Genomic DNA, 17,620 nt, shown 5'->3' with positions numbered 1-17,620 from the left:
AGCAAAGTGTGACATAGATAAAGTAACAATTAAAATTTAAAAATATATTAAATTTGTATTACAAAAACTTGTTTATAACTTAGGGTGCAATTCCAGCTAAAACTGTAGATCATTTTACAGTATGAGAAAAGTTCACTATTAAACTATAACAAGGTAAAACATTCAAAAATATATTTAATTTCTCACTTACACAGAAGATTTCCCAGTACGAGGATCATTGAAGGTGGTGGTTCTTGTATTATGATCAACAAAGTATCTGACACCTTCTCTGGTATATCTGATTTCCCAGCCCTCTGGGAGAGGGTCCTCATTTTGTAAACTGCAAAAGAAATTGCAGGCAGTGCTTTTTCTCCCATATCATGATATAAAATAATTAAGCAAGACCTTTTGTATCTGCACAGTCATTATACACACCTACCCTTGAGTTCGAGGGTCTTCCCACTGTGTTGTCTTTGTGTTATGATTTACAAAATACACCCTATCATTTGAATCCACTCTCCTTTCTACGGGAAAAAAAGAAAAAAATCCACTATACAACAACTGCATTCCAAATTTCTGTAACAGCCACCTCCTGAAATCCACAGCTAATTAACTTACCCCAGCCTGGTGGTAAAGGCCCAAGTGGATCATTTTCTGCTGACAACATCGAAGCCTATTTAAAAACAAGAGGACTTCCAGTTAGGCCAAATATTATTCATACTTTTTTCTCAGTGTGTTTTAAGATTACCACTAGTCCTGAAGACTATTCATTCTGCAAGAAAAAAACCCATCATGCCATTTTTAATCTGGTTTTGCAAAGAAGCTTAGATTATATGATAATAAAATATGCTTTGCACACTTGTTTCCAACCCAATATACCCTCCCTCTCCCTTCCTACAGCAAACTTGAGTAGTGGTACAAAGTGTTCATACAAGTTTTGAGGAAGCATGTATCAGCAGATAAGCACCAAGTTCTTGTTTATCATAATAAACATTTCCACGCACAGTGACTACTGCCAGCACAGGGGGTTTTACTTCCTCAATACATGATAACTTCCCTGGATGTTTGGCTATTTTCAAATTCTGTAATTTTTTTTTTTTAATGCAGCTGCATTCATATGTGGATGGGCAAAATTATACCAACATACAGTAATGCTAAAAGGGAAAAAAAAAGGGATTATGTTATTATGTAAATGCAAGCTAAGCTCATAATATACTATAACCTTGCAGAAGTCCCCAAGTAGCTCCCAAAAATACAAAGCATGGAGAAAAATAAAAACAAAAGGCAGAAATCCCACAGACTATAGGATCCATGCTCTAATTTATAATTAAAAGCATCCACCCCTAAAATTTGTGGACACTAACTTTTAGTGTGTGTGGGTGCAGAATGGAATTTTGATATAGGGGAACCAAGCTGTGTCCAAGCTATGTTTTCCAAAGAGTGTCTTAGGAACTAATACTGCTTTAAATGGCATTTGCAATACAAAAATGTCAAATGAACTTAGGAGTTTACAGCAGCAAATTCAGGCAAAAACAAACCTATGATATTTTTTATCTGAAGGAGAAATAGATCAAGGACCAGGAGGAAATGCACTAGTTACACTCAAAATTGAGCTGCGTAGTTGTTCCAGCCACCAGCTACTACACGAGAACAGAGAATTATAGTTATTTCAGCAGCAAATGCAGTAAGTCTTTTCTACTTTAGGAGACTACACAATCACAGTGACCCTCTAACCAAAGACTTCCCTGTGGTGAGTGTAAAAAAAGAATAGCGCACAAAAGCAAAATGCTGTCTGCCGGAGAACTGAATGGTGGCACAATTCAGATACTTCCAACCTTCTTAATGGGTCCGAGGATTTGTGTGTGGCTGCTGGCCACACAGAGCTGTATATTTAACAGAACACACTGAAAGACCAGGCAGATTCATTTCCAAAATGACTATGATAAATTAATCCAGGTAAAATTAATTAAAACAACTATACCCCATCTACTTTTCTTTCTTTACATAGATAAGCTTTGACCACAAAAGATAATTGAAACTTTCTCTAACCAAAAGTATTCATCTACTTTTTCCCAAAAAATAAAATACAATCTCACTCAAACTGCTATATAGGCAGACTCCTGGTACATCACCAGAGCATGAAAAGGTAGCTATAGTTTGACCTTAACTATTCTAGAAGAAAAGTATACAAAAGCACACTGAAGTGAAAACAAAACACTCTTTCTTGAATATAATTTCAATTTTTCCCCCTCAATAAACTGTGAATTCTACCTGTGCAACAGATATAATACTTAGAATTCTAAAGAGATGCAAACAGTCAAGTTTTCTTTTCCTTCAAGTATATTCTGTCTCACTAACAAATCCTCATTTAATGATTCTAAGGTCAGATGAGACATTTTAAGAAATGGGTCTGTGGTTTTCAGTAAGGGTTATCATTTAATGAAGGAAGTAACATAATTTTAAAAATACATTGTTCCTTGAAGAATAAATCTAGCTCAAAAGAAAGTCTTGGCATCAGAAAAGAGAGTTTTCTCAGATGTTTTATGCAACTGATCAAAGAAGTACACAAGTACACAAAGTCAGTCAACAAAAGGTTTTGGCTCAACATGCTTCAGCTGTGATTCTTGGATTTGCATTAGAAGTTACCAGTGTGTATAAGTACCTGAAGGAGGGTGCAAAAAGGATGGAGCCAGGCTGTTTTCACTAGTTCACAGAGGCAAAACCAGAGGCAATAGGTACACACTGAAACACAGGGGGGCTCCCTCTAAACATTGGGAAACACTTTTTACTAGGAGGGTGACCAAGCACTGGCACAGGTTTCCCAGAGGAGTTGTGGAGTCTCCATCCTTGATCTACAAGACATCAGTCCTGGATGGCTGGCTGTAGGTGGCCTTGCCTGAGGAGGGACATCGGACCAAATAACCTTCAGAGGTCCCTTCCAGCCTTGGCCATTCTACTTTTCTCTAACTGCATAAAACAAATTGAATTTGATGTACAGCTCTGGGAGTTCAAAAATTAGTGGTGATGCATGTTTCTTCTATTGCTAGTGACAAGATACAATGTCTAATTCAATAATGAGAGGTTGAGAACTTTTAAGTAATGCTGCAGCATCCTTTACTTCAGAGGGGTGTGTGAATAAAGTCCATCAAATTCAAATTAGGTCTGCACATGCAGAGTCCTATTCCAATGAAGCTGTTTGAGACTTGTACTTCAATGGTTTCTTCTTTACAACACTCCAGTTTTGCTATAGATGTTACAAAGTCTCTGGGATCAGATAATTTTAAGAAGCCAAGCACAATTCTTAAAGAGTTTAGAGTGACACTGTTTAGAGTGACAGCGACACACAGGCACCATTGATGCACAGGCAACATCGTTGTTAACACTGAAGAAACAACTATCCTATTTAACCAGTCACAGATGTGAAAATCTGACTCAAGAAATACCCTCTTTGAAGCTACTCAAATTTTCTTCAGGCAGAGGTAAGCAACTATCTGAGAGAAACGGAAAACCACGTAGGAAATTCCAGAGCTGAACCAGATGTATAACCTTCCAAGTAAGCTCAAAGTAAAAGAACTGCCACTTACATTAGTGAAGGACTCCTAATCAGTTAAACAGTTTTGAAGACTATTTACAGTTCAAAATGTCCCCTAACAGTGTTTACATTCCTTTTCATTTTAAGGGACTGCTTTAGTTTTACCCCTTCCCACTGGCATTAAAAGTCTTACAAAAATGCAGTACACAAAGCTCCAGTTGGGGAACAAACTCAGAAACTCAGAAGGGAGTACCTTCTGCCTCCAAGGATGATTTTTAACTTTTTTCAGAATAATCAGAATCCAAATTCCTGATGCAAAACATCTTCTAACATATATGATTGAATAGTTGTAAAATCACTTTTTCTAAAGTTAAAAAACAAAAAGTATACCTATACCTCTGTACTGATTTCTAAATTTTGTACACTTTACCGAATAGAGGTATCGTTGGTTGAATTGTTGCATAGCTCCCTGCAGTTGATTCCGTTGAGATTGCCATTGCTCAAAGTTCCTCACTGACTCCATTGTTGGTCGCTGCCACGTTGTTGTTCTGGTGTTGTGGTCCACATAGTAAACTCTCCCACGATCATCAACTCTTCTTTCCCAGCTTTCAAAAAACACAAATGTTAACAGCTAATTCTTTCAGTAGTATTACTAACCAATTTTCTCTTTATGCTAAATTCCTAGGTGGTACTTGAATGAACTACTGGAGTCACAGGCATGATTTTAATTTCTGAAGGACACAAAAGCACCCCAACTTAATTGGTAGAAGAACAACCGCAATGAGCAAACACAGACTTCTAGCAATTGCCTGCTCAGCTCTCTGTCACCTCATTTTTAATTTTGTAAACTCCTGTAACTGCAAGTAATGTTGGCAGATTTCACAGAGAACACGTTGCTGGGAAATCTGAGGCTTAGAACCAGTGCACTACACTCAGTGGTGCCACCTAAATAAAGGCAATCAAATATGCATTATTTCATGCTTAAGTTTTAAAGGAAGAACAAAATACCTTAGTTGCTGTACTTGAACAAGTGATCAAAACTAGTGACATCTCCAGTATCAACATTCCCAGAAAAATAGCTGCAATTAATATAATTAAATGAAGGCTAGAATTTCTTAATATATGATATAGAATACAGTTTTGATGAGCTGCTGTTTGTTTCCAGCAACAAACAAACAAAAATATAGTACATTTATCATATTTAATTCAAAAAAGTCTACATTACCCAGGAGGCAAGGGCTGTGGTCTTTCCCATGTTGTAGTTCGTGTGTTGTGATCAACATAATAGGTTCTACCATGAGGATCCTTTCTTTGCTCCCACCTTCAAGACAAAGAGACTTGCACATAAGTCAAGGTGAAAATACTTCTTAGGGACTTCCCACTAAGACAAAAAAGTACCTTGGCATTGCATGAAAACACCGTGGTCCAAAACCCATTCTAGGACAGGAAAGAAAATTCACACCAGAATACAGATCAGTTACTTCCTATCGAACTCATACCACCAAAAAGACTTCTTTAAAGGACTTGGCACATAATGAGCATACATCAATAGTCACAAGCATTTTCCTATTATATTTAAGCTGAGAACAAAGTCAATTAATTATGTGCTCAATGCTTGGACACTAAAACAACCTCACTCTGAAAGTGCTTAGAGATGCATTCTTTGGATTTCCAAGTTCATGCCTCTCAAAAAATGAGAGTGTTTACATTTTGAAGCTCTGTTCCCTGTATCCAACAAACAGTACCTTTCAGAGTGAACCTTAAGTGTGTGCTATCAGATGGCTTTCCTGTGTTTCTATTTCCTATCCTGGTAAATGCTGTATCTGATATCCTGGGGATTACTTCTTTTTGCAAAACAACCTTACATTGAAAATGGAGCTAGGACCAAACATTATCAACAGCTGAAGTTTCATGACGCTGAGAACTACTATAATGCAATAAAAGTACTTATAAATGGAGGGGAAACCAGGATAAACATTAGGTGAAAAGCTGAAGTGCTTGTCTGCAGTTGATACATATTTGTTTTTCGTACATAAATACTTAATTAGCTCCTAAAAATGTAGACAGAACACCTGGCCTGCTACTCATAGGATTGGATGTGCATTTCCTCACTATTGCAGAGCATTGTATAAAACTACAAAAGTTTTTCTGCAATTCAAGAGGTTATATGTTATGATTTCAATAAGAGAAGAAAGGAGCAGCAGCATTTTACAGAGTTCCTAGGTCTCAACATAATGGAGACTCAATTGGCAGGGGAGAGATAAGAGGGGGGAAGGGAGAGGAAGGAGGGGGGTGGGGAACCACCAAATAGAAACCCCGCAGAAACATGATCAGGGAATGATGAAGAAATGCAGTTGGCCATAGTGTGCACTATGCCTGGAACTCATGACCCTGTCCTCAGTGGGAAAGCATGTAATTAATTTAAAAAAGAATGTGTGAAAGAATTCCCACCCATAAGGACAGAGCAACTGAAAATTAAATACTAAGTAACTCTTCCACAATTTATATAAAATACTTCTATCTTTTTAAATGTTTGTTTTCATGTTTATCTAATGGCAGAAACTCAACTGACGTGTCACTAATAACTTACTGAACCTTCTTCACAGGGGGCAGGTATAAGACAAGCTCTCTGAAAGATCAGCTACAATGACAAAAGGTATATACACTTTGGGTTAAGAAACAGTTTCTGTGACCAGAAAATGCTAAAATAGTTAATATTTACAATATTATGGAAATGTCAGCATTTCTAATTTGAACTGAAGGTATCTTTTCACCCCAACATGAAAGCATGTATAAAAAATGTTAAGATCTATCTTATGTACATTTGAGCACGTACTGTATTTTCCTTTAATGTCTAAGCAGATTTTTAATTTTGTATTTAAGACTACTAAAGCAGTTTCTAACAATCTAGTAAAATGAAAATATTCTAGCTATTCTTAGCATATACATACGTACACATCAAATCTTATTTTTAACTATAACATTACTAAATTCATTCTTACGCAGCAAGCACATCCAAGCATTTATAATACTAAAAATTTTCACTTCTCTGTGCTTTGGTCCTTACTACCTTCTCATAGCTTAAGAAACAAAGAAGTTACAAATTACAGCCCAAGTAAGTTTGAAAATATCAAATGGAAAGTCTTCACATCCATAATGCCCAAAAGTTTGTCTGTTAAGATCACAATACCATCTCAGCAAATCAGTTATCAGTTGTTACTTTCTGGGACAAGAGTAGCCAGTTACAGCAGCAGTACAAATCCCATTTTAGATCAAACAAGCCCATCTCAGTCAGTTGACCTGCATTTGACAATCCCTGTATAGAATTAAGTTTCTGCTTCTTTATATGCACATTTAGATGACACAAAGCAAAACAACATACCCTGGTGGCAAAGGTTCTGTACTGGCACTACCAGGCTGCTGTCTTACAGGTTCTGCAGATGCACTTGGCGTGGAGGAGGATTCCCTTGGCTTTGCTGCATCTGCTGCTATACTGTTTCGAGCATTAGGCTGAGCACAGTCTGTTGCAGCTGCAGGCTCTAGTCCAGCAGACACACCAGGTAATGCAGAAGCGTGGCTTTCAGAACAACTAGTTGCTTCTGTTGCTGACTGAGGTTCTGCTGTATCATTAGTGCAATCTGCCGAAGACACAGGAGCTTCGACTGAACCCATCGGAGCCTCAGAGACAGAAGAATTACCAGCTTCAGGCGCAGGGGCAGATGACTCGCCATTAACTGAGAAATGGAAAAAAAAGAGATTACTCTGTGAGACTCGGAAAGCTAAGAGGCATTTCTTACAGGTAATTTCTTTCCTTTTTCAGAGCTGAGGTACAGAACCCTACAATTAACTCTACACCTGTGTGTGACTTGGAAAAAAGATCCCCCGCTAAAGGAGGGATTAAAATATAAAAACTATTATTGGCTAACACAACTTACATAGATCAAGGAATGAAGAAACTTACTTCAGAATCACAAAGTAAATCAATTCTATCTTTTAAAGAAAATATAAATGTCATCAAACTCAAGCAAGCACAGTCTCGTAAAAAGTTTAAAGCAGGCATGGATTTAGCAGGCAAAGGGTGCTAAGAAGGCTTTATTAGTCCCAAGCCCACTTGGCCAACAATACACCAATCATCTGCTGGGCTAAACAGAACAGTATCTCAACAGGACAAGATCTTGTCTTAGGCAAGACAAGACATCAGGTACAGCAGTCTGGAGGACACCCATTAAAAGTCAAGGCCCTATAAAAAGTAGTGCAACATCACTCAGCACTTTCATTTTCTGCACCACTAATCAACATCATACAGTGACAATTCTATTTATACTTAGCAGCTTGTACCTGTTTTAGAGTTGGAACAATTTTCTACAGGACTAAGGATACACAACATAGGCTTCAAGCAATTTTCTTACCTTACAGCATATTATCACTTTATCATGCTAAGGGCTGAAACCAATACAATTTTATACTGTTAACTCTTAACCTTAGTCATACACATTTGCAAAATTTAACCCTACACTAGTGCCTATAAAATGTTGCTTCATTATTTTAAAGGGGTCACTTGTTTAATTCTGTCATCAGGAATGAATTTAAATTAGCAAGTCAGTTTCTTTAAGGAATTATCACTGTACCATATGAATTTTCTTGATATGCATAATGATAAGCATGACTTTACAGGCAACAGATTTTTAAGTTTTGTAAAGGCACTACTGTTTCAACACAACTTTTCCAGGGTAACACATCACTGCTTCCAGATGGCACAAAAGAAATTAACTACATTAAGACATATCAAGATTTTATATTGTTTCAGCATGACATGAAAACTACCAACAATTTGATCAAGTTCCTCAAATTTCTCCTTAAAGCAGCAACAACTTAACTTACACAGGAAAAAAGCCAACTGAAATTTCAACTTCCATTAAAAAAATTCAACTTATTCACATGAAAGACTGAATAAGATTACATAATAAAGTTAGAAGCAAAATACTGAACAAATCATCTGCTCTATTAATAAGTTCATCTCCAAAGAGACCTACAAAACATTACAACAGATGATTACTTCACCTGTTATGCCTAAAACAGCAATTATGGCAACATCACATAAAATTACAACCCTACTAAGCACAACAGTGGGAAATAAAAAGTGTCATCAAAAAATGCCGGAGACCTGTTTTATGCCTTGCCGTAAAAACATCTTCACCAACTGGTAGAGTACTTGACTACTGCTATATCAATGCCTCAGTGCAAGCTCAGTGATGATTTCATCAATATTACCATTTGAACAAATCAATTATTTTTCAATTCCTCTATCATAACACAGATTTCAAATGGATCTCTCTGCTGTTGAAGAAAAAGGGAGCAATGTCTTAATAATATATATGCCCTCTAGCCTTGAGCTGAAAAGAGAGGGGAATCAAATTAAAGTTCTCCAAATAGAGAAAAGATTCAGAGGCAGCCTAATTTAATTATTACCTTTTAAAGTTCATAATTGTTTCTGTTATCTTCCAACCATACCAACATTTTCCACTCTATTACAGAGAGTTTGACAATCTCTGTTCTACTATTTAGTAACAACTTGCCTATTTCTATTTACAGTTGTCTTTTCTCTCTGCCATCACTGTAATCTCTCTCAAACAGCTGAGAAAAGACAAAGTGCTTAGAAAGCACAGACATTATTAGATGCCAGAGGAACAAAAATCAAAAACCACTTTCTTCTCACTAGCTTCACTGTACAAAAAGTGAACTGTAGTCAGAATCAATGTTTTTGTGTTTAAGAGGAAAATGAAATTCAGTATCTGCCACAACCTGTTTTTAAATAGAATTTTTGAAAAAATTGAAGGCATGGAGAGTCTGCAACACATCTCGACTCAGAGCACAGCAGTTCCCTGTCTAAATCAGATTTATGTAATGTCAGGAAAAACTTAACCACAGTTACTCAAATTAATTGTGAAAGAAATCTGATTTTTCCTCCAGACAATCAGGAATACAGTTTCATCATCTGGGACAGAAAAATCAAAGATTTTGGACACTTTAATCTTTCTTCATCAGAGAAAAGAACTGATGATAAAGTGTGAAACTCAGTATATTTAAGAATGGGTCTACTGCAGAAAAATTTACTAGGACACACAAGATTATAAATTCAAGCCTAGAAACATCCTTTCAGTATTTCTGAAATCCAACAAAGACTGTATAGAAAAAGTAGCTCAACTTCAGATACAATTAGATAAAAAAGGCTTATGGAACACGTTCCCATAACTCTCCCATTCTTACCAGTGCTGTTGACAGGCTGAGCTTCAAGTGGTTTTGGTACTGGGGTATTTTTGGGTCTGGCTGCAACATGATTAGGAGATGGTGAGCTGTCTCCATTCACAGCTTCTACACAGAATGTATTCTGTATCACAGAGTTGGAAGGTACTTGATTGTCTATCCCATTAGAAATGTCACAAGGAGATCTTGGTAAAAATAAAAGATGATTTTCGGTTACTACAAGCAACATGTTAAACAGTTATGCAACTGAACTAAATCCTACACTAAACCATGCTATAGAAACAAATAAAGAAATGGTCGTAAATTAACAACTGTTTGTAGCATGGTGTTTGCAGCCTAGATAATTGTCTTGGTCTCGCACTTGACTGTTAAGAAAAAGGCAAGAATCGGTTTTGAGGATTTCAGATACTTAAAACAGGTAAGAGTTTCTATTTTCACTTCCTCTTTACTTTTAATGACATATTAGAATTGAATTGAACAGACTGATACACCTGCCGCATCTTCCGAAACAGCCTTAGGGACCCTGCCAAAGTGCAGCTATGAGCAGGAAAGCTTTTTCTCTCATTAAGCAAGAGGAAGAACTGGTTTTGTTAGTCACATCATTAAAAATACTCGTAACATAAGAGAGCAACAAAATTCTCTCTCAGTAAAAGGAAAATAAGATGAGCTTCTCTATGCACTGGCAGGATGGGACATTGTGAGGACAAATACACAGAGGCAGCTCTGTGTTTACAAGGCCACACAGAAATAAATGCAGTTTAAGGGCTTGTGAATGGAAAGTTTTGTTCAGTTACAGTGGTACACTGGTTTTTTACTTAAATCTCTTTCAGAATGCTTAAAGCCATCTACCAGAGACACATATTTTGATAATTACACTCAATGCCAACTCCTTATCTTCTCAAGGAGTAGAGGCTAAATAGTGAAGTTAAACAGATGACAAAAATGTGAGGTTAGAAGTCCAACTTTGTGGAGTAAGAAAGGAAGAAGCAGCATTTCCATCCTACCTTATCCAACTCCAAAGGAGCGGTATAAACAGAGAATTAAGGTATTATCCCTTTTCAACTCTGGACTACAAACTCAATTTGCCTCCGAAAGACATGCAGAGAAGCTACCTTAAAACTGTTCTTCATCTCTTAATTTTAAAACTGTAAATCATAATTGCTGGATAGTTGTGTGGAAAACTGCAGTAAATTAAAATATCAATATCAAGAGCAGGATCCCAGTAAGAGACATTATCTACAGCAACAACAGCTGAATGAAAACGAATTACTGTTACTACTGTTTCAAAATGATATGCAGATGTGTTTCAAACCACTTTTAGCAGTCCCAAACCTTTCTAAGGAAAAAAAAGCAGAAGCAACTTTTTATTCTCACTCCCTCATCTTGAGCACCCATCAGGGAAGAGAGACAAACACCCATATATTCAAAAAAAGAATCAAGTCAAGCATACAAGGACAAATGTGTCCCTGTCACTCAAATGCCTAGCAACTGGATTTTTTTTCACTCCAGTGAGTGTCAATAACTTAAACAGAAATGGGTTCACACAAGGTAACTGAGCAGACCAATAACATTAAATTGATCTGAATTAACCCGTTTGTCTTACTAGTGATGAGGGGGCAAAAAATCTATTCCTACTTCTCTCCAGCCAGTCCTTGAGCAGGCATAATGGTTGAGAACCCAAGAACGAAGCTCTAAATTGGTCCCAATGTCTTTTTCTTGCCACTTCAGGAGGAAACAGGCCTTGGCCTCAGTGTTACAAATACTACTTGTGAAACTCAATACAAGTCTCTTAAGTTCCTTATCACGACCTTAAGGCGGCTGAGGAGGAAGTAATTCAGGCTTTCTTTTCCTTTTCCTTCTGTTCAGGTGCTGCATTGCGAAAAGCTGGTAGACATTAATAGAAATGGTTCTTAAGCAGAAAAAGGCAATAAATGGAATGAGTAAGTAAAAATACACTGAGCCACTGCTCCTCTAATTTCTGCTGCAGCACTTAATAGATTTCCAATCAGCTGAACTAAATTATGTAATTGTCAAACAAATAATGTTTCTAAAACCTGTGGCAACATAATTTAGACCTCAGAAACTGAAATCTCTCACCTTCAAAACCATTAAAATAAATTTTAAAAAAACAGAAAAAACCACACCAAAACACAAACAACCCAAACATTTCAACTGATAAATTTTCTAATATACCTCATATGGCATAAAACACAAAAATGAATTCCAACCTGGATGAACTTCTTGCTGAAGCATCTCTGCTTTCATGTACAGCCCCGCCATTTTGCTGAACTTCTACTGAACAGTAAGAAACAAATTCAACAGAAATATTCTATTATATCTGTTTGAAATCTTAATCCAAATGTTATCATTGACTTAATTATTTTAACTTACTGGTTGCTGATGAACTGAGATTTGTAAGAGATTCTTGTTCAACAACCAAACCATCTAGCACAACTGTCAGTTCACCTGTTTGCACCATGCCACTCTTGTTTTCCAAAGAGAGTTTCAACTGTTCTTTTACCTTCTCCACTAAAAATGGAGTTGGGGTGGGTAGGGGAAGAGAAGGAAAGAAGGGGTAAAGGAGAGATTAAATTCTAAATAATATTAAAAGAGACCTTCAGCACACAAATGTGATATATGCATTTAGTTCTACAAAACTGAACATGCGAGATACTCAAATCAATGCAGAAATCACTATGGAGCTGTGTATATTTACACGTGCTGTGGGTAAATGCACACTTTGTTTTAAAAATGAACTGTCTGTTTACATAGTATACTCTATAGGTATGCTAAAGAATCCATGCGGATTCAGTACTTTGTTGTTAATGATTTCCCAGGTCTGTCATTTCCCTTAAGCCCTTTGGAAATTACACACTACTTACATAACATGTAATGGCTTAAAAGTCAAACAACTTCTGAACCACACATCCAAATATCATCAGTCACTAGGAACCTCATTTTACAACCAAGGCTTATATTCATTTCCCATAGCACCTTCCAAAACTAATTCTAAAAGACCACGGAAAAAAATATCTCTTTGAGGAAGAAGTAAATGCAAAGACTGCATAGAGTCACTCCTCCCTCAATTTTAAAACTATTTTTAGTAAACCCTTACTAGCATTTTCATAGATTGCAGCTCCAAGGATTAAACAGTAAGAGAGGATGCCTCAGGTAACCGAAAGTTAAATCAGAAACTATTTTCACTGAAAGAAAATTTGAGATAACTGATGGTGCAGTAAAAGTATTCAATCTGACTGACAAGCAGTACACGCATTTGTAGAGAGACATACATAATCCAGAGGTAAAATATGCTGGGGATGCTACATAATTCTCTCTAAATCAACTACTACCAGTACAACAGTTAAAGCTACATGTCATAAATCCAAACACAGTCAGCTAAGAGTTCACATTCATCTGGTTAAAATGCTTAAGACCTTTTAGTGTTTGTGTTCTCAGATTAAAAGATTAGTTTTTTAAGATATGCCATCATATTTCCCTCCATATGATAGCATCCCAAGTTAAATTTAAACTGGGCACTTCTATGCATTAAACTAGCATTTCCATTTTTTCTTCATTCTTAACATGCATCATAAGTGAAAAATAAACACGAAAACAGGGGAGGCTACCATAATCTATTGCCAGATACACCCAAGCTATTACTTGAAAGAGCAGGTTTGACAGTGTAGCTGGGCAGCAGTTCCCAGCAGAAACACGCTGCTGTACTACAATGCATTTTAAAGGACTTTAAATCTCTGGAGCAAGCACAAAGCTCCTAAATCTACAGGATTACTGATTTAGCAATCTGCATTTTGCAAAAGAGTACTACCTCAAAGAAGAGAAAAGAAGAAACTAGCCTACCACAGAATTGTTTAATTAGCACATTCATAATTTTTGTAAAGGGTGGTTGGTTTAACTTCTGCTATTTTAACAGGTTATCTTCCTAAACCAGATCAACTGTTGGCTGTAGTTCAGCTGAGCTGGCAAGAAAACAAAAAATTGTGGGCAGCAATTTAATACTGGTGGTGTTTCGCAGAAAAAGTAAACTCATTAATTCTAAAGTTTCTGCATTTAGAGGACTTCCCATTCCATATTCATCAGCAAAGAGCCTTTCAAGTGCTGCATTTTACAATAGGTATCAATAACTAAATGCATGAAGGATACCAATTAGATTATTCTACCACTGAATTCTTAGATAATCCAGTAAGTGTCAAACTACTGATTTGCCCAAATAAGAAACATTGCACATAAATTATTTTTGGTGCAATGTACAGCAAACTCAGTCAACCATTCCCTGAAAGAATTTGTCAAGTTGTTAGGTCCTACCTCCCCTGGATCTAATAAAATATTAACTATTTTGTTAGAAATAGCTAAAATAATAATTACTTTTTGGGGGCTAACATTATTATAACACAGTTTCTTCTGATACAATTTTCTTATTTAAGAAGAAAATTTTCTACTTAACTATGAAATTTACTGCTGAATTATTATAACACTGGTGAAGAAGCCCCACTTAATTTTGGATTCTGTTCCACTTCTCTGTAAGACTCAGAAAAATTTAGCTTTTTTTTTTTTTTTTTTTGGCTCTCCTTTCCCCGCCACACCCATCTAAACAGACACCTCAGGTTTGTGTATGTAACTTGTGAAAGAGGTTAAGATTGGTTTAGCTGGAATTCTATTGCCACTCTGGAATGGAATTTAAAGTGTGGATTCACCATCTTGTTGTACTAAAGAAAAACAATTTGTAAAGCAAATTAGATATATCCTATTAAAAATATTTAATACTAGAAGTTACTTAGAACAAACAATCTCTAATGTACTAAAAGGAAGATCACAATTGTTTCATTAATCAGTGTTTTCTATTGCTCTCTGGGCAGCTAAATTATGAGGGACAAATATCCAGCCTTTCTATTAGTGACTCCAGAGAAGGAAAACATTAAAAATTACATGGCTTTTCTGAAAGTTTAACTTTTTTTTTTTTTGGTTACCAAATCTAAAACAGATCTTCTACCAAATTAGTTACCAGCTTGCTACAAAACATTGTATTTAATCACTTCTGCTTTTACTTAATTTTCAGCAACTCATACTCTACTGTTTGTTTCAAATGTATTATATCCCATTGTTACATTTAAATTGTTCTCAATAGCACAGACATCTCTAGAAGAGAAAAGTAAAGACATTAACTAAAAGCCAGTTGTAATTACATGCATAGTTAGTAGCTGGTTGCCAGTTTGATACACAGATTAGTAATAATAATTCTACTTTATTCAAAATATCTTTCATGACAACTTACATTTTCTATTGTGTACTTCCAAAGCTTGTTTCAAGTCTACAGTGGCTCTTCCTAATAACGCATCTGCTTTTAAAGTGTGATGGCTCCACACTCTAAATTCCAGCGTAGTCTGTGGAGTCACATTCCTGCATATAAAATACATTTAAAAAAAATATATATACAGATTTTAAAGAATTTGTTCTTGTTATTAGGAGTACTTGAACTTCATTCACCTTCTTGTATTTCTTGATACTATTTCTTGAAGTGAAATTCTGTATTGCAAGAGGAAATTTTTAACTAAGAGCTGTGAACACTATGACATTTTCACTTAGGATCAAACTTAAAGTGAATTACTATGATAGCATAAGGAATTTGAGAACTATCAGAATAACCCACACTAAGCTCAAATCTCAGTTATATAAAACATATCTTTATTTATGAAAGGCATATTTCCCCTATTCCTCCAGAGTTCTACCTAAAAGCTTACATTACTAAATATGGAGAAAAAGGTGGGAAGTATGCTTGCCTGTCGCTAAAAAAGAAAAATACTAAATATTTTTTAAAAAGGAAAAAGCAATGAAGCATCTATTTGCAAGCAGGAAGAACCCACTTAAGAGGTGTCAGCTTGCCATGAAAGTGTCGATAAACATTTTTTTGTGAATCCACAAATATATATATAACCATAAGGCATACTCTCAGAAAACACAGGGGAAAAATCCAATGATGAAGCTAAAGTAAAAATTGGAAGCAAGCAGAAAGGTAAAGGACCCACTTGCAGTAATATTATGACAAGCTTTGGCATTGACCTTTCCCTTGCTAAAGCTATGCTAGGTCCTGGAGAATAAGTTTTGTAGTACAGGGTCTAGTACTGCAAGGGTGCTCTTGACTGTGAAAAATGGGAGTAGAAGTACTTTATTGCAAAAAGTCAAAGACTACATATCCATCGGTATTGACCTAATATATATAGAAAGTTATGTCAGAAATGATGAAAATAATAATAAAAACAACCCCCCCCTCCCAACAACAGGACTAGAGCTCTACAGTCACTTGAACATGTTGGACAAGGTGGACCATTTTTGCTGAAACACAAGCAAATATATTTTTGTATTTTGAATAGGCTGCCTTTTAAGGGAGGTCTTAGTAGAAGAGCAACAAGGTAAAGGAAAAAATCCCCAATACCTACACACACAAAATATATTGCTGCCCCATGGAAGTGAGGGGAATTTGGTAAGCCAGAGAGTTCACCTAATGTCAAATACCATTCCAATAGCCAGAGGAAAAGGGGACCAGAATATCTTAAACATATTTATAAGGGTAAGACCCTAAGTTAGCAATACTCATTACAAAATGAGTCTGCCTTTACTATGCATTGCAAATTGTCCCATTTCTATCAGATCATCAAATCCTGCCAAATCAAACCCACCTCCTCAACAGAAACTCGAGTCTCTGTGAATATACCGATAGCTCTGTACTTGTTCTAGTTCTTGATCCTGGAAATCATCCTCACGTCCAAGACTATGTTATTCTCTTCTGCAACATTGCAAAGGGCTAATAAGTTCACTAAACCTGAAATACCAAGAAATGAGGCACAGGAATACTCTACTTGCTTCAGACCAGGTCTGGAGTAAGTAAGTGCTCCCAAGCAGAGTTTCCCAAAGATGTACCACTCCCCACTCTCCAGCACTGTTAGTTACTGGAATCTAGCATGGTTCCTGCTACTACCAAACCCAGCTATTGCACACAGACACATCAGATGCCGTGAAATGTACTGGCCCAGGCTCAATGCCACTTGATAGGAGCTATGCTGTTTCCAGACCCAAGTCTAAACCAATACAATCTTGCTTGTGAATAAAGCATTCTAACCAAGTGTTCTTGCCAGTTCTTCATGAAGTCCTATTCAGGTATATCTACACCCCTAGCACAGTTAAGCCAAACTAAACTACAAGAAGATTAAAATGGTCAAATATCAGGGTAAGTTGCAGGGTCACTTTGCAGTTTTTGTGTGCACATCCCTTCACTGGGAAATTCAAAGGAAGAAGTGACCTTCCTCATAACTATTACTTATCCAGCTGAGACTTTTTAAAGTTGAGAATTACATGGTTACAATTAGTAACTTTCTAGGAAGGTGTGCTAAAAACAGTGCTAACAAATACCAAGACTATACCATGTACAGCCACGGTATGCAAGTAATACACTCAGTAGGAAAAAAATATTCTCAAAATATTGTAAGGATTCAGAAAAAAATCATTTGAGATAAATACCAACTTATGTCTGCATTTAGACATCAACAGCCAGAGCAAACTATGTAGGCAGCCAAGCTTACTAAATATTTGCCTGCCATGTCTGTCTAATAAATAGTATCAAACAACCAAAAAATCTACTTACACTGTCAGCTGCTCATCCCATTTGGGATTTGAAGAACTACTTGATTTTGCTGTTTTCTTAATTTCTCCATCTGCAGTTAATTCCGTGTAGAAAGTTGTTCCAAACCAATTCTTTTTCCGTTTCAGTTTGGCACTAGAAACTAATAAAATACATTGCTTTATCTATAACAGCACACTGTTGCTGAAAAACAG

The 17,620-nt window shown here is 36.3% G+C and overlaps 1 protein-coding gene across 4 annotated transcripts in view; it reads right to left on the bottom strand.

Annotated features, from left to right (window-relative positions):
- The window catches only part of WWP1 (WW domain containing E3 ubiquitin protein ligase 1), a 59,398-nt gene that overhangs the window by 16,131 nt on the left and 25,647 nt on the right, over positions 1 to 17,620 (bottom strand). For 3 of the 4 annotated variants that reach the window (XM_042036503.1, XM_042036500.1, XM_042036501.1), the window contains exons 3-13: positions 17,430 to 17,568; positions 15,066 to 15,190; positions 12,167 to 12,304; positions 12,004 to 12,070; positions 9,779 to 9,960; positions 6,894 to 7,245; positions 4,737 to 4,832; positions 3,942 to 4,116; positions 598 to 652; positions 419 to 503; positions 191 to 319 (exon numbers count right to left, since the gene is read on the bottom strand). In XM_042036503.1, coding sequence (XP_041892437.1) covers positions 191 to 319; positions 419 to 503; positions 598 to 652; positions 3,942 to 4,116; positions 4,737 to 4,832; positions 6,894 to 7,245; positions 9,779 to 9,960; positions 12,004 to 12,070; positions 12,167 to 12,304; positions 15,066 to 15,190; positions 17,430 to 17,568 — 1,543 coding nt within the window. The remainder of the gene's footprint in view (positions 1 to 190; positions 320 to 418; positions 504 to 597; positions 653 to 3,941; positions 4,117 to 4,736; positions 4,833 to 6,893; positions 7,246 to 9,778; positions 9,961 to 12,003; positions 12,071 to 12,166; positions 12,305 to 15,065; positions 15,191 to 17,429; positions 17,569 to 17,620) is intronic. The other variant, XM_042036502.1, reaches the window with a different exon arrangement.

This window comes from Corvus kubaryi, unplaced genomic scaffold (assembly GCF_017639235.1).
Source record: "Corvus kubaryi isolate FWS band 111438036 unplaced genomic scaffold, C.kubaryi_AGA036_p1.0 37385, whole genome shotgun sequence".
In the NCBI taxonomy this organism is placed as follows: Eukaryota; Metazoa; Chordata; class Aves; order Passeriformes; family Corvidae; genus Corvus; species Corvus kubaryi.
Note: the sequence above shows the minus strand (reverse complement) of the source record. Positions and strands in the feature narration are given on the sequence as shown.